Here is a 27,367-nt window from a genome sequence, read left to right as displayed (position 1 = left end):
CTTTTTAGCCTGGCCCACCTTGCTATTTCGGCAGCCATGCAAAATGTTTTTGTTCAGATCCGCTTCTACAAATGAGTCATAAGGAGGAGCTACATGGCACCTCTGTTTTCCGTCCGATACGTGCTGCTCAGATTTTGGTGGTCTTTTAAAAATTTTATTTGGTTTTTACAAATTAATGTTTACATTCAAAATCATAGATAAAAGCAAATAAACAAGATTCTTCCAAATCTTTAGACTTCCCTCTACCTCTCCATGGGTTCGTTACTTAAACTTTTCTACTGCACATCATAAGACACTCCAATTTTTAAAGTTGTCCATTGTATCCAAAGTCATTGTTACATTACAAGAGTTATTTTAAACCTGCAAAAGAGTTCAAATGTTTACAGTGCCCCCCCCCCCATTCTTTGTTGAAATTTTGATCTTCCTGATTTCTGATTTTCCTGGTCATTTTTGCCATTTCTGCATAGTCCAACAGTTTGGTCTGCCATTCCAATCTGGTAGGGATGCTGTCTTCTTTCCAAGCCTACCAGCATCCTGGAGGCTGTCGTTGTATACATGAACAGTCTTTTCTGTTCCCTATACACCTACAATTCCTAACAAAAAGGATTCTGGTTTTTTTTAAACAAACCTTATTTTAAACAGTTTTTTTAATTCATTATATATCTTTTCCCAGAATTTTTTTATTACAGTTCCACCACATATGTTAAAAGGTCACATTGTGGTGGCCTTGTGATGTTTTATATGGATTAGCATTATTTGCTGGTACACTGTTCTGCTTCTCATGCACAACTGTAGGAAGGAGTTGAATGAAGACCAGGTGTGCGTACTTTAAATGGAGGTTGTCTCCCAATGATTCAGATTAGCTTCAGCTGTCTATTCGTTTCAGGTTCTCCTGCCAGAAGAAGAGATCTTTGTCCATCCGGGTGACATCATAGGGATACAACACAGCGCTGATAGGGGCTCGTTCCTGCAGTGCCATCCCCACACGGATTCCCCTTGGCGACAGAGTTACATTAGCCTCATGAAGGAGAGCTGGTGGGAAGGAGGTATCCCTGGGCCGCCCAACCCCACCTGGGTGGACAGCATGCTTTGTGACCTACGAGTGACCTTTGCGCAAGCAATGAAGAGCTTGGCAAACCCTCCAATGCTGGCCCAAAGGCTGGATTCTGGTACCTACACCTTCACCGCCACGGTGAGAAATGCTGTCAGCAGCTCACAGGCCAGCTGCTCAGTGCAAGTGCAGTCAAAAGTCAGTGATCTGCAGCTTATCTACCCCACACCACTCAGCGGGAAGCTCAACATACCCACAAAGCAGGAGATTTTCCTGGTCGTCAAGATCACCTCCGGCTGCAAGGCTGTGGCTAACTGGATGTCCCCGGTGGACATGGCTGGGGTGCCATTTGTGGCTGCTTGCCCAGCAGGGATTGTGCTGCATGTCCCCTCCTGCTACAGAGAGACCACAGACACCTGGTTCTCCTCGGTGAAGCTTGTCATGGATAAACCAAGAGAGGAGGAGATCTTGGACATCCTTGCTTCCAATGAGGTCAGTGCCCAGAAGTTGTCTGTGAAGATCCAGTCACATGATGCCATTGATGGACTCAGGGTGGTGCCTCCTGGACCATGCCGGATGCTAGTGGATGTGTCACAGGTGGGTTATGATGTTCCTTCCAAAGTTAACTCTTTGTTTTATGTGAGGGATGTCTGGTGTCATGTTTTGAGGATAGTGGTCCAAGGACCTTCTGATGCTCTGGCCATTCCAGTAAAACAAACAGTCCCCGGCAACAAGATCTTAACGGGGAAAACTGCAAATGAAAGATGCTTCTTTCTAATGGGTAAGCTACAGAAGAACTGATTGTCATTGTTTTTGGAGTGACCCCAGGGCATGGCCAGCTATTCTTATATGAAAAAAAATATGCTGTACATAGATGCATACCCTATACTGATCGTTGTGACTTTGCAGAATTGACGAGGACTGTACCTCTGAACTAGGAAACAATGCAGTCATGATCTTGAGTAATTAGAGTGTTAAACAGTGCACAGATCCCTCAGTCCCAGGTCACTGAAGTATCCTACCCAGACCCAGACTCATTTACTGCTCCCCAATCCTTACCCCAAAATTCAGCCAGCATAGCCAAACCAATATATATGGGTTATTCTCATCATGCAACTTCTTTGCTTTAACCAGGTATTTACTGCTGAGATCAGCCAGGGGTCCTCTGTCTCTTACACCTGGGTGATTGATAACATGGACATGTTTGCCTACAATGGTCAGAGCTACAGTGTCACATTTAAGAGACCTGCTACATATAAGCTAAAGGTGAGAAACCAAAGCCATTCAACAACAACAACAGCAATAACAGCAACCCCATAGTAGAGCATTGCACATGCAGGCATTTCAAGGAATATAAGTAGTATTTGTACAGCAATTTATATGTGTTATCTCAGTATTTCATACAACAGCTCTATAAGGTAGTCCAGCATATTAGGAGAAATTATATGTCAGAATGTGAAAATTGCATACAAAAATGAATATATGTAATCAACTGTGTGCACTCTTGCATGGATTGATTTTTTTTTAAATTACAAACTGATGTAAGCAAACTGAACCAAGACTAGAAAGATGAGGACATGAGGGAAACAAAAAAGAGACTGTAACATAACAGAGAGAGTGGCTTGCCTCCAGGTTCTCTGTGAGTTCCTTTGAGCCAGGGACTTCCTGACTCCTACAGAAGCAAATAAGGGATGCGGGTGGTGCTGTGGGTTCAACCACAGAGCTTTGGGCTTGCCGATCAGAAGGTCGGCGGCTCGAATCCCCGCGACAGGGTGAGCTCCCGTTGCTCGGTCCCTGCTCCTGCCAACCTAGCAGTTCGAAAGCACGTCAAAATTCAAGTAGATAAATAGGTGCCACTCTGGCGGCAAGGTAAACGGTGTTTCCGTGCGCTGCTCTGGTTCACCAGAAGTGGCTTAGTCATGCTGGCCACATGACCCGGAAGCTGTACGCCGGCTCCCTCGGCCAATAAAGCGAGATGAGCGCCGCAACCCCAGTCGGTCACAACTGGATCTAATAGTCACGGGTCCTTTTACCTTTACCTTACAGAAGCAAATGCATAGCTGAGCTGCTATGAGCATTATAAGAAGATGCTTCAGTGACTTGTGGGATTTGGGTGGTTTATTTGGTTTGGGATCAAAGGTTTCTTGGTTTTCTCCTCTTTGTTCATAGTTGACAGCAAAGAACCCAGTGAGCTTCAAATCATTGGAACTGATGCTCATAGCTGAACCCATGAACCCCTTGGCTCAACCTGAATTGCTGGGACTCCCTGGAATTGTGGAAGTCAATGTTCCCCAGACTATGATATTCAGGGTGGAAGTAGACACTGCCGTGGATGTCATGGTGAGGTAAGAAGCAAGGCAAGGAAGTCTGGATAGGTGCTTTCAAGTGATTGCCCATCACCGAAATCCAAGTTGCAAGGAACACACAATCTTAGGGAAAAGCTATTTGGGAACAGCCAGTGTATCTACTCAAGGCCAATTCACACCATCGTTTTCTGCAGAAAAAAACCTTCATTTGAGCTGACTTACAAACACTTCTGCTAAATTCATCCCAATTTAGCTTTTAGTATAGAATTGCTAACTTATGTAATGGCTCAGTTAGTAGCCACCAACTCAGTCTCATCCTATGCATGGATGCACAAACAGTCTGACCTGGTATCTTCCCCTAAATATATGACAATTCCTAGTACTCCCCTCTTCCCTCTTTTTTGGCACATTCGGTGATGTCCAGGAGGCGTAATAAACTGCATCTGTGACTTTGCCTGTGCATGAAAGCCACACTGGTTTGGTAGAAAATGAACCACGAGGCATAGAAGATACCCAGGAATCAGGCTGTTGCAGGGCAACAGTCCAATTCAGATCACAGTAGACCACCACGGGGTACACTAAAATGGGGGGGGGGGGGGTTACAAGGGCCAGCAAAGCAAATGGCTTAAAATAATGTAAGCAAGACAAGTCACCTATTTCAAGGGAAGGCAGACTAACAAAATAACCAGTTCATCTGCTCTGGAGAAAGCTGCTTTCTGATCGGACTATAAGTCAGAGTCAGAACATAACAGTGCCTGGGAGAATCACTGAACTTAAAATTTTAAAAAATCTAAATCAACACCCTGCTCTCTCAAGGTACCCTGGAGTTACCTGCTCTGCTGGTACCTGTAATGTCCCCACTTTAGTGTACCCCACAAGCAAGAACTACCATGCCAGAGATGGCTTTTGGAAAAGGAATAAATATAGCAAAAAGACATTTGGGGTGTTGAAATAACAAATTGTGCAACCAGGACTTGCAAATTGCTTGACTTCCAGACCTTTGGCAGCAAGCATTGTATCCATCTTGTGGAAAACAGAATTTTTGGCAGGGGCTAAAGGTGGTGATAGGTAATGTGGGAGATGTACCAGAGGGGGTGATGTGATAAGGGGCACAGAAGAAACTCTGGGAAGGAATTTATCATTGCCATTGCTGAGTCCAGTCCAATCTCAGGCAGAGATAGGGTGAACTTTCTGGGTCTTGTTTTCAGTACTCCAGATCAACCAAACCAACAAAAGAATCTTGCGGCACCTTGGCGACTAACAAATTTACTATGGATTTATGGGCCAGGATCCAGTTCACCAGCAACAAGAAGTATAATCCCTAATTAACAGGGCAGAGGTCAGAGAGGTTAGGCTGGCCTCAACTAGAGCCAGGGCTTTTTCGGCTGTGGCTCCGATCTGGTGGAACACTCTGTCACAAGAGACTAGGGCCCTGCGGGACTTGACATCTTTCCACAGGGCCTGCAAGACAGAGCTGTTCCACCAGGCCTTTGGCCAGGGCACAGCCTGACTCCCTCCTTCGGCAATCTTCGCGGAGCTCTGGCCCAATCGTTGCCAGTGGTTTGATTTGAATTAATTTTATAATGAATGATTTTAGAGTGTTGTGTTGTACTGTTGTACTGTTTTATTGTTGTTAGCCGCCCTGAGCCCGGCTTCGGCTGGGGAGGGCGGGATATAAATAAAATTTATTTATTTATTATTATTATTATTATTATTATTATTATTATTATTATTATTACAATAATATATGGGTTCCCCTGTGTTGTTTCACCTGTGGACGGGGGTGGATAGGAATGGAGAACACTGAGACCAAAGGGAAACAAATCCTTAAAAGAATGGAGAGTAATAATCACATCAAATAAAACAGTTAAAGTGGCAATTAGGATAGCTGTGTTGGTGATAACAGAAACTTCCTGGCCTTGGTAAGTTAGCAAACACATATAGTGTGATAAATATCTTGATTCAAGTCACAGATGGTAGAACTGAATTCCTGATAAAATGTAATTCAGAGAGTTTCATGCTGGAGTCTCCCTTCAGATTTCCTTTGTTCACAGACAGGCAGGTCAACAGGCATCACTGGTAGAAATTCTGTGTCAAATTGTCACTTTGTGCAGATGCTTTAGGAAACACTGCCGCTCTCATTGTGACCTCTGCCGGTTACCCACAGTATATCCAATGCATTATCTGTGGTCTGTATTTCTGTTTGCAGGTGGAATTTTGGTGATGGCAGCCCAGAGGCAGAGACCAACCTGGCTCCTCCTTACGATGCTCAGCTGCCACGACCAGATCCACAGACAGAACGAGTTCAAGTGTCAGCAAGGGTGACCCATGCCTTTATTCAGCCAGGTGGGAAGATGGGTTTGATACTAGGAGATAACTTAGGGAGCTCAAGGAGCTTCAAGTCACGCCTTTCTCCCTGAAATGAAGGGAGAATAGATGGATGAGAAGATAGCAGCTGAGAGAGCTATGTGGAGAGAGGTTAAAATTGGTGTGGGAAAATAGGTGCCAGGACAGGCTGACTAACCATCAGCAGGTTGAAACCTAGGAAACCAGAAGAGAACAGGTGAGACAAAAGCATAATAGGAGATTGACACCAAGGCAGGAACACTCCTATGGGAAGGGAAGCAAAGCTAATGAGGTGCACTGTAAAGTGAGGAAGGAGCTTTCCTGCTGTCTGGCAGCCGCGGGGAACCTGAGGCCCCTGCACCTAAATTGGCTGTCACCTGCCAATCACTTCAATCTACCTCAACAGCTTTTGTGGTTTTTCTAGGGTTAGATTTAAAATTATACCTACAGTGGTACCTCGGGTTACAGACGCTTCAGGTTACAGACTCCGCTAACCCAGAAATAGTACCTCGGGTTAAGAACTTTGCTTCAGGATGAGAACAGAAATCGTGCTCCGGCGGCACAGCAGCAGTGGGAGGCCCCTTTAGCTAAAGTGGTACCTCAGGTTAAGAACCGTTTCAGGTTAAGAACGGACCTCCAGAATGAATTAAGTTCTTAACCTGAGGTACCACTGTATTTTATATACAAGTTGTGATTATTATGTACATTTTACGTATCTTACTTTCTGTTCCCCCTTACAGAAAGACAGGATATGAATCTGATAGTTAAGGGTTAAAATATCCAATGCTAGTCAAACTCAAGAGTAGACCCATTGATGTTAATGGACCTATAACTCATGTCCATTCATTTCAACGGGTCTATTCTGCGTATGTCTAAGGTTAGGCAGAACCCGTATTTTAATTAACACATAAAGGAGAAACCTAGATATGAGCAATAAATTGAAAAACATCCAGCTTCTGAAAAATTACCACTCCTGAGTGATACGTGCTCATCGTTATTTCTGTAGGTGACTACACTGTCAGAGCTGAAGCCCTCAACAAGTATGAGGAAGTTCACCAAATGGCCAGAGTCTGTGCTGTTGTTCCCATAACCCTGGTGACCATACTGTCCACTCCAGCTTCTCCATTGGTTAAAGAGATTACTCGATTTGAGGCCTTGGTTTCTCCTTCTCTCTATGGCATATGGTATTCCTGGAACTTCGGCGATGGGTCACCTGTACAGGAGGGACCAAATTCTACTGTGTGCTATTCCTTTGAAAAGGCCGGGATTTATAATGTGACCCTAAGAGTCAATAACAATCTCAGTGACATAACATCATGGGCATCGGTGTCTGTCAGGGAAGGAATTATGGGCCTGCACGTAGTGTGCAGTGGGCCCAGTGAACTTGGTTCAGTCACAGTTGTCAATGCCACAGTTACCTCTGGCACAGATGTCAGGTGGTCTTTCGACATGGGAGATGGATCCATGTACAGAAATCTGTCACACGGTGTTGTTTCTCACATTTTTGCTGCTGAAGGAAAATACACAATAACAGTGACAGTTCACAGTGCTGCGGCATATGCCGAGGCATCCACCATAGCCAACATTTACAAACTGCGTATTAGCAGCATCCTGGCTCCTAGTTGTCTCTCCAGTGGGGAGCTGACCCGGTTCCAAGCTTTTGTGACAGGGCCAGTTAAAGGGATTATGTTCTGCTGGGATTTCCAAGATGGCCGCCCTCCCACTGTTCGTCATGGAGACCCCACGGTCCTTCACAGCTACATGGCGGCTGGGAATTACCAGGTGAATCTGACTGTCTATGGAACAATGAGCAGCGCTTCCCGTCAACTAGCCGTTTGTGTAGAGGACAAAATCAGCTCAGTTAAGCTATTGGCTCCAATGTCTGCTGTACCCTTAGAGGAACCGCTTTCCTTCTTGGCTGAAGTAGATCCAGGCCCCGACCCTCAGCACCAGTACAGGTACCATTGGGATTTTGGCATCGGTGAAGACCCAGTGCCTTCTAAAACTCCAGAAATCACATTTGTGTACTTGGAGGCTGGGTTGTACATGGTAACCGTGACTGTGTGGAACACGGTCAGCCAACAAAATGCCTCGGTAAATGTCACAGCTCAGCAGGCCATTAATACCATCTCCATTCACCATAGTGGTGAAACGGGCATCTTTCTAGCTGTGGGCACTCCCTACGACTTTGTGGCTGAAGTCAGCTGGGACACCACAGCCGCATTTCACTGGGACTTTGGAGACGCCTCACCTCATCAGGTGGGTCAAAGAGCCCCCCACACCTATAAGAAAGCAGGAGATTTTACCATCGTGGTTGTGGGTGAGAATCTGGTCAGTCACAGGACAGCGACACTCACCATGACAGTGCTTACTCCAGTCAAGCTGTTGACTCTACATGCTGAGCAACCAGTGAGTGAAGCAGGGCAGGAAGTCACCTTCAGATCTTCTTTAGCTGCAGGGGATCGTGTTCGCTATCGCTGGGCTGTTGGTGAAACAACTGGATTCCAAGAGGGAGCAGCCATTTTCACTCACACTTTCCCCACTCTTGGCACCTTTGTGGTGTTTGCCGTAGCTGAGAATGCTGTGAGCATAGAGAAGGCAAACGTCACTGTAGAGGTCCAGGAAAGAGTCCAAGGGGTGCAAATCCACAGTGAACATGTAGTGCAGGACAAGTATGTGGCCGTTGCGGAAGCCTTCTCTCTCTCCAGCGAGGTTGCTCAGGGCTCTAATGTCACCTTCCGTTGGGCAGCTTGGAAAGGAAAGCATCTGTTGTTTACTTCTGAAGGACAGTTGTTCTTATTCTGCCCCAATACAAGTGGGGAACTCCTGGTGGAAGTGAAGGCTGGGAATGCACTAGGTGAAGTCACCACCAGCCTTACCCTGGAAGTCTTGGAGAGAGTTCATGGTGTGAAGGTTCAATCGGCCGCTGATAATGTTGCAGTAGGAAAGCCAGTGAACCTGAACATTTCTGTGGTGTCGGGAACAGATCTCCTTTATCAGTGGAAGGTGCAGGAGGACGCACAGTTGCTGCTTACCACCACACCTTCCCTTTCGCACATCTATAACACCCTAGGCTCCAAGCTTGTCTTTGTCACAGTCTACAATGCCCTGGGATCCAGCAATGGCTCCACAGAACTCAGAGTGCAGGAACCTGTTTCTGGGGCAAATTTCAGCGTGGCAGGAATCACGCAACCTTTCCTCCTGAAGTCAGGCACCTCAGTAGAGCTTCTGGGCATGGTGGATGCAGGATCTGACCTTGCATGGGAATGGCAGCTACAGCGGGGGGAAGAGGAGAAGCTGATCTTCTCCCATGGGCAGAACATCTCTCACAGATTTGAGCAGTTCGGAGACTATGGAGTGTTTCTGCGGGTCTGGAATGACATTAGCGAGAGTACAGCTCTGGGTGCCATCTCTGTCCAAGACCCTGTGGCTGGACTGGCTGTGACAGTGGACAAGAGGACAGTGTGCACAGATGACGAGGTTACTTTTACGCTGCTTGTGTTGAAGGGCTCGCGAGTGACCTTTGCCCTCTACTTCCCCTTGCTGGGGATTCATGTGGATAACCCTGCGGGGATCTTCCACTTTCCTTTTCCAGTGAAAGGTGACCACCAGGTGCTGGCATCTGCTTACAACAACGTTAGTTCTCAGACAGATACTGTCATGGTGAAGGTCTTGGAGAAGGTGAAGGGGCTGCACCTCTTAGATGATTGCCCACCCATTCTGGAAGCCAACAAAGAACTTACACTCCGAGCAGCTGTGCAAGCTGGAGAGAACGTTGCTTTCTCCTGGGCATTTCGGCTCCCTGGGCTGCCCGACTATAATGTCACAGGCCAGCAGGTGACGTATACCCCCTCTGGCAAAGACAATTTAACCATTCTGATTGAGGCCACCAATGCTTTCTGTGCAGACACTCTCCTGGTGGTAAGAACGTTAGAGGTGCCGGTAGTGACTGTTGACCTGTCCAGCAATGGCACCAGGACATTTGTCAATCAAACTGTGACATTTAACGTGATGGCGGTTGGTGGCAGCAGCCTTCACATGGAGTGGAATTTTGGGGACTCGACTGAAACTTTCACCAGTGAAGGAGATCAGAGAGTATTTCACAAATATTGCCAAGCTGGTGATTTTTTGGTAGAAGTGAGAGTCTACAACAACATCAGTTTTGTCTTAGCCCAGTCAAAAGTAACTGTGCAGCAGCTGCTCTGTGAAAGCCCTACTCTGAAGCTGGTTGAGCCTCTCTCTGTGATCTCCAAATCTTACACCACCTACTTTGAGGCTGATGTGGACTTGAAACAATGCACAGCCTACCGGGCGTTGTATCGGTGGGAGGTATTCCACAGCTGCAGCTGTGATGCTCCATCCAAAACCAATGCAGTCTCGTTACCGCATGTAGATGTGCTAACCCCTCGCCTTGTGCTCCCCAAGTTCTCTCTGGATGTTGGTCCTCACTGCCTGCTTTTCACTATCTCTCTGGAGAATACACCCTTGGCCCTGATGGCTTGCAGCGACTTGACTGTGCTTTCCAGCAAGCTAGTTCCAGTCATCCAAGGAGGATCCTGGAGGAGAGGAACAGCCAAAATGGATCTGGTTCTGGATGGAAGCAAGTCATATGACCCTGATATGGAGAAGGGTGGAAACTCCTCTCTGGCATACCACTGGGACTGTCAATGGGAGGTAAGAAGAGGACCTGGAATGGCAGCAAGAAGACACATTGTTTAGACCAGGGTTTCCCAAACTAGGGTCTCCAGCTGTTTTTGAACTACAATTCCCACCATCCCTGACCCTGCTAGCTAGGGATGATGCGAGTTGTAGTCCAAAAGGTTTGGGAAACCCTGGTGCTGATTAACTAATGAGAAGCATAACCTGAAAAGGTGGGTTTTCCTTTATATGAAGGCTTTAATACAGGGGTGGTGAAACAGGATCCTGCTGGAGGGCCAAATCCAGAAGCGACTGATTCCCCAGAGGCCACTTTGACAGGTGTGGAGGAGTTGCCCACCTGTCAATCACCTACCATCACACGTTGCTTGATGATTCAAACTTTGCGGCCATGGCTTGAATTCAACACTTTGTGAATTTGGTGCCTCTCTATGTTAAATTCTGTCAAATTCAGAAGGCACCAAATTTCCAGCAGTTGGAAATGAAGAAACAACAGTGCACTTTGAGTATGCTCCCACCTGTTTTATTTCCTTTGCTTTCCTGCCCTTTAAAAGCCAGGAGAGCATTCCCCTTGTCCATTCTCACTTCTTTTGTATGAGAGAGAAGACTGAGCCTCACTTTACAGGGGCCTGCAGAGTGGCCCTAACTTTTGGGTAAGGGTAGGAAAAGGACCATGGCACTGGGGCAGAGAACCTGGGAGTCTTCAGGTACTTCAGAACATAAAGCCAGGCTCAGCTCTCACAACTCATACAATTAAAGTAGAAATTGTATGCCAGCTTTTGCTTCATAAGATTTCACCAGGGCCCTTACACTCCCCCCCCAGCAGCCTCAATTTCAGCATCAGAGCTGAAACAGTTAATGCAAAAGGCCCTTAACTGAACTTCTCTCTGCCACAGGCACCTAATGTGTCCACAACTTTATGTGGCTTCCCTGCTATGGCAGGCCTGGACAGAGTGGTTGTCCCACACTCCGTGCTGAATCCAGGAGCAACTTACCACTTCAACCTTACTGTGAGGAAGCCTGGTAAAGATCCTGCTTGGGTGACACAGACGGTGAGCTTGGCTTTATTACCTTCTCTAGTCTCATGTGGCCACTCTGACTTCCCCACATATAAATTGACAGAAACAGACGGACATAGACAGACGGACACAGTGAGCATGTAGTGTAGGACAAATATGTGGCAGTCGCTGATGGTTGCTTATAGGGAGTCTTTTTGAAGTGAGGGGGAAATGCTTATAAAAGTGAAACATTTTACCCTCTGTGTAAAAGTGCCTTGTAGCCAAAACACTTCCTCTGGAAGGAAGGAAGGAAGGAAGGAAGGAAGGAAAGAAAGAAAGAAAGAAAGAAAGAAAGAAAGAAAGAAAGAAAGAGAAAGTTCTGCTTAAAAACAGAGCTTTTTCTTTCTTTCCACAGAACACAGTCCAAATGCAAGCCGCTCCATCCAGCCCCCTCAGCTGCACTAGGGAGTTCCTGAAGGGGAGTGATCCCTCCCAGCTGACTTGGACAGTTAGTTCCTGTCTTCTTGTACCAAAGACATAGATCAAAGACTGCCTTGCTGAATGACCTCTTCTTTTCTCTTTGACAAAGAAACACAATGTACGTAGGGATGCCAAATGGCAAGGAAAGCACCGAGCCCTGGAATAATGCTCAAATGCACATATTCTTGCTATGAAGCTGGCAAGCCCAGTCAAGACCAAATGTTGGGATTTAGCGCTCAGGGACAAGTGCAGTATGGGCAAACCCCCTGGACACACTACTGGCTTTTGTCCACACTCTGACGGACCCTTCACCACAGTTCTGTTACGTTGTCTGGGAGAAGTCCAAGTGACTCCTCCATTGCGTGGCAAGTCCCCTCCCCCCTTGTGAAATGAAGACACAGGACACTTTATTTAAGGTTAATGGGCATAAAAGGCCACAACTTTATTGATTACAGGAATTGAGAGGTATTGGCCTTAGGCATTGGTTCCTATTGACTACCTGGCTTCATCCCAGTTGCATGAAGACCTGGAAGGATTAACCACCAGTCGGGGGAGTCCTGCTGAAGTCCTGCTGAAGCCAACTAGGATCCCCTGGGTGTCACTGCTCGGGGGCATGCCTTAGGCCCACACCTCCATAGGCTTCGGACAGGGCAACGCCCCCTGGAGTCCTTTACCGGACTACCCTTTGCTATGGGGGAAGGTGATGGTGCTTCCTTCCCCCCTTCATTTGCATAACAATACCTCTGCCAATGCCTAACCACCAATACCAGGAAAGTTGTGACGTTCGCTAGGAGGTAGGTGAAAAAACCAAATGGCTGGTGAATTTGCCAAGTGGAAAAATTCCTACCAGGCCCCTTGCAGCGACCAACCGGAGTCCATAGCAAGGTCGGAGAGCTAAAACCTACGGGAAGGTGGGGTGGGAAACCGAAGCAGCTGGAACGGGGAAGAGATGAAAGTCCCCGGGAGCGTCAGCCTTAAATGTTCTAGGCCACGCCTCCCTGGCCCGCCAATTGGCAGGCTGGGGCAATGACGCGCCCGAGGATTCCCCTACTCTCGCGGGGGCTGTAAACCAGCCCCGTGTGCATAGGGAGGGGGTGGGCCCGCAACCCCACCTCCTCCCCATCTCGGAAGTGGCTTTGCTGGACATCTTGCTCCTCTTCCGTAGGGTCGCGTTGCTCCATTTATACCAGCTAGCCCACTGTGTCTTGATTTGGGGCTGACTTTAATATTGACTCAGGTGTCTGCTGGCAGGTTTTGATCGCATCTAGCCAGATCCTGCCTGTGACCCTGGAGTGCCGTTCCTGCAGTGCTTTGTCAAGCTACGAGGTCAGCAGCAGCATCCATGTCACGCTGTCTGGACGGTGCGAAAGCTGCGACAATGGAACACTGGTGAGATGCTCTCTTCTGATTCCAGGGCTATAGAGCAGCGGGGGTTTAGTTGCGCTTAAAAAGAGGCGCCGTTCTGATGTATCGTAATCTGCGCTGTCTGGCCCTTGCAGTACAGCTGGAGAGCTCGGAGTTCTGATGGCCAGCCTTTGACCTTGGACAATGTGACCACTTCCACTGGGGACTCCAATCGGGACCTGGTGATCAGGCAGGGGGTCCTGCAGGATGGAGTGAACTACACTTTCACCGTTTTGGTCACTCAGCCTAGAGGACAGCTCTGGGGAGAAGCCGGCATCACCCTCACCCCAAACCACCCACCCAGGGGAGGGCTCTGCATTCTGAGACCGGAAAACGATATCTACATCTTGGAGACGCCGGTTAGATTTCAGTGCATGGGTACGTAACGCAACAAGATTTCCCCAGTGGGGATCTCTGTGCCGTTAAAGAACTGGAACAGCTGCATCTCAAGGAGCTGTCCTTTGGAAACTGTTTGAGCTCCACTTTTGTGGAAGCTGCAGGCAGGGAGGGCAGTCTTGTCACTTAGGCTCCGTAGGTACCTAGGTCATGTGTAATTTTGCCTGCCAGACCACTAGACAGTAACTTACGTGTGTATATGTGTGTGAGTATAGACATAGACTAGCATTGCATGGGATTCATTCATGGCTCAGGCATATACAGCTGTGTTGGAGCCAGATTGATTTATATTCTCATCTGACCAAGCTGAAGTGATGTATACCTTTACACCTCCTCCATCCGATATCCTTCTGCATCTCCTGCTCTGACTCTTTCAGGTTGGATGGATGAGGACAGCAGCCCAACGCAGCAGCAGCAGCTGATCTACACCCTGACTGCTGAAATGTGCTCCCCTCACAGCAGCCATTGTTGGCACTCCTGCCTGTATCGAGGGGTCAAGTCTGCCTTCAGCATCTTCTTGCCCGCAGGCGCTCTTGGCAACCAATCCAGCGTCAACATCCTAGTTGAGCTGGAGGATTCACGGGGAGCAAAGACCTTGGCATTGAACCAGTAAATGTGGGACCTCTTTGGGATGGGCTGAGCAGGAGATTTCTGTGCCTTATACTTCCAGGGACTCAGGAAGGAAAAGAACAGGCAGGAGAAGACAGCATGTTGGGGCGTGCTGTGAAGTGCTGTGCCTTTGTCCTAACAGTGGAATCACTGCCACTTGCCAGGACAGTATGTGGGGAGGGTGGCAAAGCCTGGGCTGCGTTGATGCACAAGCAGAGCCAATCTGGCACTCCCTCCAGCACACCCACACAGCCCTAACCTTGCTAGCATCTGCCCCCTGTACTGTTCTAGGAAATGGCAGTGATGCTGCTGTCAAGAAGGAGGCAGCACAGCACTGCCACTGGCAGACAGTGTTGCTTTTGCAAGGCTTATTTCTACCTGGAGAGAGAATAAAGCTGCAGTCATTGTGTTACTTCCTTGAGGACAGTTCTGTTCCTGATTATGAGGTTACTATGGCATTCAGAGGGATGCGGGTGGCGCTGTGGGTTAAACCACAGAGCCTAGGGCTTGCCGATCAGAAGGTCGGCGGTACGAATCCCTGCCACGCGGTGAACTCCTGTTGCTCGGTCCCTGCTCCTTCCAACCTAGCAGTAGATAAATAAGTACCGCTCCGGCGGGAAGGTAAACAGTGTTTCCATGCGCTGCTCTGGTTCGCCAGAAACGGCTTAGTCATGCTGGCCACATGACCTGGAAGCTGTACGCCGGCTCTCTTGGCCAGTAAAGCAAGACGAACGCTGCAACCCCAGAGTCAGTCACAACTAGACCTAATGGTCAGGGGTCCCTTTACCTTTATGGCATTCAGTACTTGAGGATGGTAGCAAAACCTTTCCAAGAGTGGCTTGCACGGGCAGGGAGGAGGGGGGATGCTTGCAAAGTGTGTTTGCACTTACAAAGTGTATTTGCAAAGTGTGTCCGCTCTCCCTTTCAGAACCCTGACTCTCACCATGCCTGAACTCCCTTCAGGATTCAAAACCATAACCAGCTGGTTGAAGAAGAAGAGCCAGTCGGAGCTGTGGGGTGTGGTCCAGCAAGGAAACCCACAGGAGGTGATTCCGTACTCCTTGGCTCTCATAAGCCTGCTGAATCACGTAAGCACTTGCTGGTGGGGGAGAACGCTTTACATCCGCATACAGGTTAACAATGCCTGCACAACCAGGAACTTGAGATTCTCAAGGGAGGCCCTGCTCACGGTCCCATCCACAGCTAGGATCTGTTGTGCAGAGTTAGGAAAAAGGGTGTTCTCCACCGTGACACCCCAGTTGTGGCATTCCCGCCGTTCACACTTGCCTGTTTCTTTGTTAACACTTAGGTGCCAGTCGAAGACACACTCACCTTAGCTTTGGGGGGATGGAGTGAACTTGGTGCCAGACAGTGATATTGTACAGTGGTACCACAGGTTAAGAACTTAATTAATTCTGGAGGTCCGTTCTTAACCTGAAACTGTTCCTAACCTGAGGTACCACTTTAGCTAATGGGGCCTCCTGCGCTGAAGCTGTGCGATTTCTGTTCTCATCCTGAAGCAAAGTTCTTAACCCAAGATACTATTTCTGGATGAGCGGAGTCTGTAATCTGAAGCATATATAACCTGAAGCGTATATAACCTGAGGCACCACTGTACATCATCTCCATTTGGGCAGGTTTTCTTTTTCTTTTTGGCAGTATTCTGTTCTAGCAGAGGTGATTTGACCACATGTTGTTTTTTCCCAGGACTTTGGAAGAGGGTATAGCATGAAGGAGCTGAGGGACCGCATCTCCATCCGCAGCAATGTCACAGCAGCTCTGGCCTCCCTGAATATCTCCAGTGTGAAGGATGTTGCTCAGCTTAGTGCTGCACTGAGGGCTTGTGTGGTAGGATTCCTCCAGCAGATGTTTTGTCCTTGCTCTGTCGGAGTCAGAGAAGGTGTTGCAATGATGACCCACAATGTTTGGGACCCTGCGGCAGAAAATCCAAATGGCAGTAAATATAACAATAGGCTGATTAGCAGACTATCTGCTGTCCTTTCATAGTAATACCCTCCCCAAAAAATCTGTGCTAGAGCTAGTGATATAAAAGGATTTGTTGGTTTCCCAATCTTAAATTCAGGTTTTTCACATTCTGCAGCCTTTTGTGATATATCCCCAAAGTGATGCATGATAATTCCTCTGTATCTTAGGGTCTCAGCCACACTTCTGCTTGCCGCACGCCTAGAAAGCACGAGGCCGAGTGGTTTTCTGCTTGACCCCCTCATTTCCCAGGAAAACCCCACTCTTTAGCTCTAAATTAGAACATAGAATCATAGAATTGTAGAGTTTGAAGGGACCACCAGACTCGCCTAGTCCCTGGAATCTTTTGCCCAACGTGGGGCCCGAACCTACAACCTTAGGAGTCTTATGCTTTATCGACTGAGCTATCCCAGCTGACAATTGCTGTTTGCTCCAGCTGAGTGCTAAAGAGCAGATTTCCCCAGAGGAAAGCAGAGAGGCAAGAGGCAGTCCGGATTAGCCCTTAGTGTGAATTTCTCCCAATAAACACATTTATATTTGTAGTTTTGACTGTGCACATTTTTGCAAGATGCATTCCCTAATTTAATGCAGTTTCATATGTTGTTTTCAGAGACATATTCATGTTTATGTACACTTTCCCCATAGATATCCATTTTTGTAAACACTCTTTGGAGAAGTGCATCACAAAATTTGGATAACTGTGAATTTAGGATATTTGTGTTTCAGTTTGCATATTGTTCTAGAAAGTGTGGATTAGATGGATTCAGCTTTAAATGCTGAATTTCTCCTCCCTCCCTCACAAGCTAAAGCTGAGCTGTTAGTTTTGACATACCATTGTCCATCTCAGGAGCTTTCTCTCTTTCCTTAAGCAGAAGAGAAAAATATATCAGAGTAAGAGCAACCATCTGCCTCTCGCAGCATCTTATCTTTCTTGGTTGTTGCCAGTGCTGCCATTCTGCTCATGCAGCAGACATCTGCTTGTGCAATGCAACTTCTCCCCTCTTCTCCTCTCACCTGCACACATGTACACATTGACACACACAGATTTCATGAGCAGAGAAAGAGAGGAAGGGGAAGTCCCATGGGATACAACCCTGTCTGTAAGATGCCTAGAGCCTTATTGATTGATTGATTGATTTTAGTATGCAACAAACAAATAAATCATTCTGAGTGATGGAAGGAAACTAATGGGGTCTGGGGGAGCAGGAGGCTCACGTGATGTGTCCTTTCAAAGAGAGCAATTGTGTGTTTGGGCAAGCAGTGAATAAGTCCTCTTTCCCCCCTGCAACACCAGGCATTCCCAGAAGAGCTCAGCCTTGGATCTCGTACGCAAATGCTGGAAGCTGCCAAGAGAATGATCCAAGTTATCCACAGCGAGACAAAAGAAGGTCACGAAACCCCCGCCTCCGCTGGCAACAGCATCTTGGCAATCCTGGGTAGGCAACAAAGGGCAGACGACTGCCATAACTACAGGGGTAGCACTTGGGCTGCTCTGGAGCTGCGATTCAGTCTCTGTCTCCACTCCTGCCCCTGGTCCTCCCCTTTCTAGCCCCTGCAGCTAACAGAAGCACAACAACTTGCTGGCTTCCTTTATTTAGATTTTTAAAATGGCACCACAAACCTAAAGGAGTAGGGTGGGCTTTGTAGGTTAATAAAACCTCAGGCCAAGCTATGTTATACCCATGGCCTGTCTTCCCCTCTACTCATCAAATTGTTCATAATAGTGCAGAAGGGAAAAAGTGGACAGAAGTTCCTCCTGGCGTAGCTTCTTTCCAAGAATATTCCCACATTATATTCCTGTTGTGTATAAACAACTTATTCTCCTACCAACTCTTAATAAGAAATTTCCCCCATGGCTTCCTTTAATCCTTTGCCTTTGTTCTCATGCTGCCCCTTAAAGAAAGGATAAGAATCTGTTTTCCTTATCAATGCCAAGGGCTGACTCCAAAAAGTCAAATACCTAAGTCGTATCATTACATTACATAGCAACAGTGAACAATGGCCATGACACTCATGCTAAGCAAAGGTCGCTTGCAGACCATATGCACATGGATTTCTGGGAGCTACTTAAAAAATTCTGGCCTTTTTTGTTTTCCTTATTTTTTATTATTTTTTGTGTGCAGTTGGTATGAAGGAAAAGCTACCTTTCCTGGCAGACTTGTCAGAGAAGACTGTTATGTACTGAGCTGAATAGGATCCAAAATGCAGCAGTCTGATTGGTCCTAGAACAATAGGATTCAGAATGCAGCAGTCTGATTGGTCCACAGGAGCCACCCAATCCAGCTCCAGGTGGAAGTGAATCCGCAACCTGATTGGCCTACAGGAGAATCCTGGAATTAGCCAATCACGTGGGGCCCATTGTGTAAATAATGTATATAAAGCAGACATTCTGAGGGAACTTCCATTCTTCCTCACCACTATGAGCTGAATAAAGAGCATGAAATCCACTCTCGACTCCAAGTATATTTCAAGGCACAATGAAAACCTACTATGAGTGGGCCCGTCTCTCAGGTCATTAAGCAGACATAATCGCTTGAAGAGAGATTGTGAAAACAGGTATGGGAGTGAGTGGCTATAAAGGACTGTGTCTCCTGATATGTTATCATGTTGCTCCTAGGGATAATGTTAACTACCGAAGACACGAGACTGCACATGGTGGCGAACAACCGCCTGTCGAAGGAACCAACCCTCAGGAATTGGGTCTCCTCGGCTTTCAATCTCACTCGTGCTCTGATGAGGTCCTTGATGAAGTCCCGAGTGCTGAATGAGGAGACTCTGTCACTCTCCATCTCCGATATCCATGTTCGGGGGAAAAGGGCGGATGCCAGCAATTTGCTGTGCACGGCCCCCTCGGCGGAGTGCCTCTTCTCTGTGCCCAGGACGCTTGCCAAACAGCTGGCAGAAAGCCAGGAGGTGGTGCAGGTCACCATGGACCTTGCCATCAACCCCTTCCCTTTCAACTACTACACCAACTCTGCCATTTCCACCCACCTTGCGCTTCTGGAGTTCACCACTCCAGCAGGAGCGCCGATCTCAGTTGCCAACCTGCCTAAGGAGAGAGCCATCAGCCTTCGGTTACCTGCTGGACAGCAGAAGCTGCAAGACTTGCCCCAAACGCTATTGGACATCCTACCAGGAGACTCTGTTAACTTCACTGTGAAAGTTGCATCAGGCAGCAACATGACAGGGACACATGTCCATGTCAGTTTCACAGTGATGGAGGGTAAGTGTGGCAGGGAAAAGTGGGAGGGGAATAGTGGAGAATGCTCAGGTAATGAGACTCAGGAGTTTCTTTCACAATGTCCTCATACTCCATTGGTGAGCAGCAATGTGGCACTTCCTCTTCCAAACCTGTTTTATCTCTCCTTTCATACTTAATTTTCTGTAGCTCGTGCAAGTGGACTGAAACGATCCTATCCTTTCTTCCCAGGCTTTGGTTTCAGCCAGGAGAAGGTTCCTTCCCTTTATCTTTACGGACATAATGCTCCATGTCCCAATGAGTTCCACTACACCTTGAAGGAGGAAATTGCCTTTTCTAATGGCCTGGAGGAAAACCGCAGCAGGGATGTCACCCTCTTAATTTCTCCTCTGTAAGTGTTGTTTGCCTATCCAGACACCCCTTTTCTCTCTCAAATTCTCTCATAATAATAATAATAATTTTTTATTTATACCCCACCCTTCCTGGTTCAAAAACCAGGCTCAGGGCGGCTAACAACAAATTTAAAACACTTTAAAACACTTAATTATAAAAGCAGCATAAAATACAGTATAAAAACATGAATAACAATAAAAATCAATTAAATAATCCCCGGGGCTAGCTGGCTGAATTGGTCCTACTTGGGCCAGCAAGGAGGTCAGGGGAAAATTAGCTGTGGGGTCTCAGAGTGGGTGATCTTCATAAAAGGGGAGAGGGAGGGAAGAAAAGGGAAATAAAAGATTAGGCTGAATTCAAATTAAAGGCCAGGCGGAATAGCTCTGTCTTACAGGCCCGACAGAAGGAGGTTAAATCCTGAAGGGCCCTAGTCTCATAGGACAGAGCATTCCACCAGGTCGGAGCCATCACTGAAAAGGCCCTGCCCCTGGTGGAGGATAGTGTGACTTCCTTAGGGCCCGGGACCTCTAAACTATGGTTATCCATGGACCTTAAGGTCCTCTGCAGGGCATACAAGGAGAGGCAGTCCCATAGATACGAGGGCCCTAAGCCACAAAGGGCTTTAAAGGTCAAGACCTAGCATGTCTAACCCAGAGGCTGTTCCCATTCCCAATTCCTTGAGCTGCTGTTACTGCCTTCGAGCCAAAGTGGGGAGTGCCTGGTCTACATTAGTAAATGCCTGCCCATCACTAGCCGCTCGTAATATGTCTCCAGTGCAGATAGATGCTCGCTGAGCATAGAATGGCAGATGACACTGGTTGTAAGGGTCAGATCACTTCTGAGCAGTGCTGCATTTATGTATAAGCTAAACAAGCTATAGCTTAGGGCCCCACTCTCTTGGGGCCCCCTAAAAAATTCACTATTAATATACTTCTTCTTAATTAATAATAATAATAAATTCTATTTGTCTCCCGCCCTCCCCTGCCGGAGCTGGGTTCAGAGCGGCTAACATCATATAAAACACAATATACATAAAAACAAACAATCGATTAAAATGCATCCCAAAATTAATTCAAATAAATTAAAATTAAAATTAGACTGGACAAATGGCCATCCTCAGGTTAAAATTGAATCTGTTAATACTTGCCAGGACCAACTATTTCCACTGATATTATAAGGACCTGTGAGCGGGCTGGGAAACCTCCTTCGTACTTGTTCATACAAAGAGAAAATGAGTCAGACTGAACCCTGGCCAAAGGCCTGGTGGAACAGTTGTGTCTTGCAGGCCCTGCAAAAAGATGTCAAATCTCCTTGCGGCCCTGGTCTCTTGTGAGAGAGCATTCCACCAGGCTGGGGCCATGACCGAAAAGGCCCTGGCTCTGGTCAAGGTCAGTCTAATCTCCCTGGGGCTTGGAATCTTCAGGGTGTTGTTATTTGCAGACCGTAAGGTCCTCCATGGGGAATACCAGGAGAGGCGGTCCCATAGGTACGAGGGTCCTAGGCTGTTTAGGGCTTTAAAGGTTAAAAGCAGCACCTTAAACCTGATCCTGTAATTGTATTTCAGTTCAACAATTGCTTTGATAAAATACATATTTTGTTATGTGCAAATGGCTTTAGATACCTATTAGGTCCATAAATTACCCTATAGCATATATTCAACACAAAAAACAGTGACAATTTGTTGTTGACAAAGGACAGCTGGACATATAAAGGACCCCATTACCTTCAGTAGCTCATCAAACCTAAATCCGGTCCTGCTTCTGAGCAGATACTTGTCTCATATCGATCATTCAAAGGACATGAAAGCATGTTCTCCTTGGGGCAGTGCTCCTTGTCCCATCGGATCAAAGCTGCAGAGATTATTTACATTCTCTGTAGTGTTAGTTAATCCAGAGGTAGCTACAGATGCTTCACTGTTATGCACTTGTGCTAATTTTGTGGCTGTCGACCTCTTCCATCCAGTCACCATCTCAATGCGACTCATCAGGAATACTACATCAACATCACCAGTCACTTCTGGCATTCTCCCGTCCGCGCCAGCGTCTCTGTTTTTGCCAGCCTTTGCCAGTACTTCCATTTCCCCAGCATGCAGTGGAGTGCAGATGGAGTGACCCCAACAGCTGCCACCAGCCCCAAGGAGATTGTCTGCCTGACCGAGCATCTCACTGTCTTTGGGGGTAGCCTCTTTGTGCCTCTTCACAGTGTTGTCTTCTTGCCACCGGTAAGAACTTCCTTTTCAGTTAGACATGCAGAGGGAAGATGAGTGGGCAAGGCTCCCATCAGTCGGTGGGCAACATCTTGTTAACATTGATCTCCTTGAGATATGCATGGCCCTAATGGGGAGGATATTCCAGGCCTCTGCTACTTGGGATCCTCCTCACTGAATATCAGGCTCCAGCCATGTATAGAGAGACCCACCAAATGCTGTTTTGGCAGTCCCAGGCAAGCAAGCCAAAATGCCCAGGATTTTATATATTCTTTACTCGTGGTACTACCTGTGGTGCTACTACCTGGGGTACCCGTGAGCTACCACCTGTGGCTGGTATGAGTTGTGTGCGCATCACAAGCTGTTTAATCGGTTTTCCCAAAACACAACAAACTTCAGGTGTCAAGCATGAAGTGACGTAACATCCATTAGGATGACCAATGAAGCACACAATGAAGCAATTAAATAAAACACCTGCAGGATACATTTAATAATAATAATAATAATAATAATAATAATAATAATTGTGGAGCTTGGAAGATCAAACATATGTGCAGCCTATTAGAGTAGCAGAAAACAAACAGTTACGTTGCAGCTTTTGTGGCCTGATATATTATAATGCAGGGACACGGGTGGCGCTGTGGGTTAAAGCCTCAGCGCCTACGGCTTGCCAATCGAAAGGTCGGTGGTTCGAATCCCCGTGGCGGGGTGCGCTCCCGCTGTTCGGTCCCAGCGCCTGCCAACCTAGCAGTTCGAAAGCACTCCCGGGTGCAAGTAGATAAATAGGGACCGCTTACTAGCGGGAAGGTAAACGGCGTTTCCGTGTGCTGCGCTGGCTCGCCAGAGCAGCGATGTCACGCTGGCCACGTGACCCGGAAGTGTCTCCGGACAGCGCTGGCCCTCGGCCACTTGAGTGAGATGGGCGCACAACCCTAGAGTCTGTCAAGACTGGCCCGTACGGGCAGGGGTACCTTTACCTTTATATTGTAATGCATGGTCCACAATGACTTGGAAACAGAAAGCCTTGTCTCCTTTAGAGTATGGATAAGAAGCATCATCTGCTTGGCTTTAATGTGAGATCAGCAAAGCAAGGGATGGCTTGGGGAGGGAGGGCAGGATGGTGCGGTGCATTTCACTCCTGTTGAATTGCGTGGTGTGTAAACCATGTAGAGATTTGTTTAAATGTGAGTGGTATATTAAGTGCCCAAATATATAAATAAAGGTCTATGCAGAACTGGCTAAACTGACATACAAACTTCGAGATAAGGACAACTGTGACTTCAAAGAAGAATGAAACTATCTAAAAAGACAACAAAATGAACTGGACTCCTTGGCAGGTTTTGAATAAACCTACACAAATTTATTGATAGTTAATATAGTAGATAGATAATATAAGGATTTATATTATATTACAGTATGCAGAGAACAATATGTGTTGAGAAATCAGAGAGAGGAACTGAGAGAAGTCTTGGGGGGGGGGGTTCGTTGGGGAGGTGAGGGGGAAGGGAAAAAATAATGAATATGATATGTTTTGATATGTTGACATTGTGTGTGTGTGTGTGTGTGTGTGTGTATAGCAGAGAACCACAGTTTCTCCACTGGTTGGTTAACCTGGAGCCTTCCCCTCCTCCCCCGCTATGCACACCAATCCCAGTCTGCTTTATTTTTTTCAGAGGAAGCATTCCTGGCAGAGTCCCTTGGCAATGATCACTTGCACCGTCCTTTTCTCCATTTACCTGGGGATAGCATTGATATCCCACAAGCTGGACGACATTGACATCACTCGGGTAGGGATCATCCCTCGGTGTGGTCAGCCTGGACGGTACAAGTACTGGCTGATAGTGAAGACAGGCTGGAAAAGAGGCTCAGGTATGGATGGGAAGAGTCAGGGCATTGTTCTGACAGCCCGTTTCACCATTGAACATGCTTCCGTACTCGCCCTTTCCCCTGGTATTTGCACCTTCTACTCACTCCTGAGAAATGTGTTTGTCTTTAAGGTGCTATGAGACCCTTTGTTGTAAAGAGCTAATGATTCACAGGAGTTTAATTTAACATTACCTTCCTCTATGCTGCGCATCTTTTGAAGGTACCACAGCCCATATAGGGATCCGATTATATGGGCTGAACAAAAGCGGCTCTCGCCACCTGGACAAGGGCTGGGCCTTCCAGAGAAACAGCCAGGATATTTTCCAAATAGAAACGGATGCAAACCTAGGAGAGATTTGGAAGATCCACGTCTGGCATGATAACACTGGTATGACTTGACAATCAATGCTCTTTTTGTGCTTTAAAATTTTTAAAATACATTTATGTTCTACCTTTCCTCGTAGGAGTTCAGGGGCAATGTGCATGATTCCCCTGCCTCCCATTTCACCCTTAGGTTAAGAGATAGTGGATAGGTCTCCCCAGTTCTCGTCCAACACTCTAACCCAGGGGTCAGCAATCTTTTTCAGCAGGGCCGGACTATATTTTGAAAAAAAAAAAATATGAACTAATTCCTATGCCCCACAAATAACCTAGAGGTGCGTTTTAAATAAAAGCACACATTCTACTCATGTAAAAACACCAGGCAGGCCTCACAAATAAACCAGAGATGCATTATAAATAAAAGAATACAGTCATACCTCATGTTACATTTGCTTCAGGTTGCGCGTTTTCAGGTTGTGTTCCACGGCGACCCGCAAGTACCGGAAACTGTTACTTCCGGGTTTCACCGCTTGCGTATGCACAGATGCGCAAAAATGACATCATGCGCATGCGCAGACGCGGGTTGTGATATTTTCAAGTTGTGAACGGGCCTCAGGAATGGATCCCGTTTGCAGCCAGAGGTACCACTGTACATTCTACTCATGTAAAAACATGCTGATTCCCGGACCGTCTGCGGGCCAGATTTAGAAGGTGTTTGGGCCAGATCCAGCCCCTGGGCCTTAGTTTGCCTACCCATGATCTAACCACTACATTACACTGCAGAGCAAAAAGCAAGGTGCCCACAGTCCAGAAAGCCCAGTCTTGGAATTTGCTATGGACAGCAGAATTTCTAGGTAGCCAGGTACCTTTGAGTGTTCACAAGCAGGTTGTGATGGTGTTGGCTTTCCCTGGTTATTTGTCCCTGAGTCTGGCATTCTGCTTCATGTAACGATTCAGCATAAGACTGCATGCACACCATAAATTTAAAGCACACTTGAAGCACATGACTTCCCTCAAAGAATCCTGGGAATTTTGTTTGTTAAAGGTGCTGGGAATTGTAGCTCCTTGAGGGATAAACTCACAGGATTCTATGGAGGATATGAATGGTGTCTGTGCAGCCTGATAGCCTTTAATAGATCTTCCTTCCACGAATTTGTTAAGTTTATTTCCATCATCAAATGTTGTAGTATTTCTTGCCATAAATTGATTACACTATAACCCAGTGGTTCTCAAAGGGAGAAGACCACAAATGTGGCAAGAAGATTCAAGGACAATCAAAGAAACATTTAAACATTTCTGTATAGTGTAGTATCAAAGAATTTATTTATTTATTTGCAGAATATGGATAGATATCTTCAAAATGAGAGCAAGAGCGTCAAGTGATACTGAGGATACTAGCTGTGTTTTGAAATGTATTTCTTATCAATAAAAAATTCAGTGTGGCACAAGCAAATTTATATTAAAGTGTGACCCAGAGAAATAAGTCTGAGAACCACTGTGCTAAGCCAAGCTGTGTGAACATAAAGGACCCCAGAGAGGAGCTCACAATTGCTATGCTCTTCCCTGTTCCCTTCAGCTGCTGCGCTGTGCTATGCCCAAGTTTGGCTTGGTGTGGTTTCTGAACCAGGACTCGGGATTAAGTTCTTTCCTCCTTAACTGCAAACTAAATTAAAAAAAAAACAATCAAAAGGGACCAGGGAGGAGCAAAGTTTCTGGGAGCCCATCTCTGGGCACCCACCCATTTGTGTGGTCTGGTGCCCCCTGTTGCCACAGTCCTGAACAGTTGTCATTCAGCTAGTTGTTTGGAGGTTGTTCGCTTCACCATCTTTCTTTATGACCAGGTCTGGACCCCTCTTGGTACCTGCAGCACGTTATTGTATGGGACAAGCAGACAGACAATATGTACTTCTTCCTAGTGGAGGACTGGCTGTCTGTGGAAAATGAAAAGAATGAGGGAATGGTGGAAAAAGAAGTCCTTGCAGCATGTGAGTTGATAGCCTGTGGGAATAGTGTCCTGAGCACTGCAGTTTTCATAGGTATTGGTAACCACGGGACTAGAAAATTGGCTGGGTAGTTCAAACCAGTATGGGATATGAAGTCTCTGGTATCCTACATTAGTCCACCCTTCTTGGCCCTCGTTTATTTATTTCATAAAATTTATACACCGCTTGATTGTAAAAAAAAGAACCCTCAAAGCAGTTTACAAAAACAGTTGCCATTTCCAGAGCAAAGTACTTTACAGTTGTACCTTGGAAGTCTAACAGAATCCATTCTGGAAGTCCGTTCAACTTCCAAAACATTTGGAAACCAAAGCGCAGCTTCTGATAGGCTACAGGAAGGTCCTGCAGCCAATCGGAAGCCCCATTGAACATGCAGCTTCCAAAAATAGTTCACAAACCAAAACACTTACTTCCGGTTTGCGACGTTTGGGAGCCAAAACGTTGGAGAACTAAGCTGTTCGAAAACCAAGGTACGACTGTCGTGATGAGTTGACATAGCGTACATCTTGCCTTGAACACCGGGCAGTTTCTTAATATTAAGACCAGCATCAGCACCCTTGAGCAGCTGCTGGGACCACCCACTCTCTTGGCTGCAGCTGGTTCTGAGAATCATTGCACCATTGAGGTGGATTGTGGGTAATTTAGATGGTCGGTGGATTCCCAGAGTCTGCCACTGCTAACAGGTAAGCCGAACGGGGCAGAGACCAATCATGGGAGCCAACCATGTGGGCACCTTGCCCCCACCCCGTTTTAAAGCCAGATCTGTTTTGACGCACACACTCATTTTCTTTGTCTGAACTACTTTCTTTGAGCGCTTTCTCATTCACTTTACTTCCTCTTTCTCTTTTTTAAAAATAATTTTTTTATTAGATTTTCCACAATGATAACACAAACCACAAAGCAAAACGATACACAAAAACAAAAAAAGAAAAAGAAGGGGGGGAGGGAACAATAAACAGATAAACAATAACAAACTTAATTCTTCACAAATCCAACCTTTTAAACATCTTGGTTGACTTCCTCAAATCCCTCCCTTCTGAGTTTCCTTGTAATTAAATTACTTCCTCTTTCTCAGTCTGTTGCATCTATTCATCAATCACATGGTGACTTGTGGCCTCTTTATCGCTAGACCTCAGCCTGCCTCAGAAGCTAT

The 27,367-nt window shown here is 46.7% G+C and overlaps 1 protein-coding gene and 1 long non-coding RNA gene across 3 annotated transcripts in view; one reads left to right on the top strand and one right to left on the bottom strand.

The window, feature by feature from the left end:
• Positions 1 to 27,367, top strand: part of LOC310672584 (polycystin-1-like) — a 69,051-nt gene that overhangs the window by 19,347 nt on the left and 22,337 nt on the right. For both annotated transcript variants that reach the window (XR_014508671.1, XM_083429991.1), the window contains exons 13-30: positions 887 to 1,648; positions 2,186 to 2,317; positions 3,221 to 3,396; positions 5,567 to 5,703; positions 6,710 to 10,377; positions 11,256 to 11,411; positions 13,089 to 13,226; positions 13,337 to 13,619; positions 14,015 to 14,246; positions 15,175 to 15,334; positions 15,954 to 16,094; positions 17,524 to 17,665; positions 18,847 to 19,452; positions 19,660 to 19,819; positions 21,784 to 22,042; positions 23,701 to 23,896; positions 24,114 to 24,281; positions 26,056 to 26,199. Coding sequence is in view for 1 of the 2 variants with exons in the window: in XM_083429991.1 (XP_083286117.1) it covers positions 887 to 1,648; positions 2,186 to 2,317; positions 3,221 to 3,396; positions 5,567 to 5,703; positions 6,710 to 10,377; positions 11,256 to 11,411; positions 13,089 to 13,226; positions 13,337 to 13,619; positions 14,015 to 14,246; positions 15,175 to 15,334; positions 15,954 to 16,094; positions 17,524 to 17,665; positions 18,847 to 19,452; positions 19,660 to 19,819; positions 21,784 to 22,042; positions 23,701 to 23,896; positions 24,114 to 24,281; positions 26,056 to 26,199 (7,660 nt within the window). In the remaining variant the exon portion in view is untranslated. The remainder of the gene's footprint in view (positions 1 to 886; positions 1,649 to 2,185; positions 2,318 to 3,220; positions 3,397 to 5,566; positions 5,704 to 6,709; positions 10,378 to 11,255; positions 11,412 to 13,088; positions 13,227 to 13,336; positions 13,620 to 14,014; positions 14,247 to 15,174; positions 15,335 to 15,953; positions 16,095 to 17,523; positions 17,666 to 18,846; positions 19,453 to 19,659; positions 19,820 to 21,783; positions 22,043 to 23,700; positions 23,897 to 24,113; positions 24,282 to 26,055; positions 26,200 to 27,367) is intronic.
• On the bottom strand, positions 5,690 to 8,158 carry LOC310672644. Its single transcript, XR_014508703.1, has 3 exons — positions 8,061 to 8,158; positions 7,122 to 7,213; positions 5,690 to 5,773 (listed from the first exon to the last, which is right to left on the bottom strand). It is a non-coding gene; the product is annotated as an uncharacterized lncRNA (long non-coding RNA).

This window comes from Podarcis tiliguerta (assembly GCF_965153285.1).
Source record: "Podarcis tiliguerta genome assembly, chromosome: 2".
Taxonomy (NCBI): Eukaryota; Metazoa; Chordata; class Lepidosauria; order Squamata; family Lacertidae; genus Podarcis; species Podarcis tiliguerta.
The sequence above is the reverse complement of the archived record's forward strand: the minus strand, read 5'-3'. Positions and strand labels throughout refer to the sequence as shown.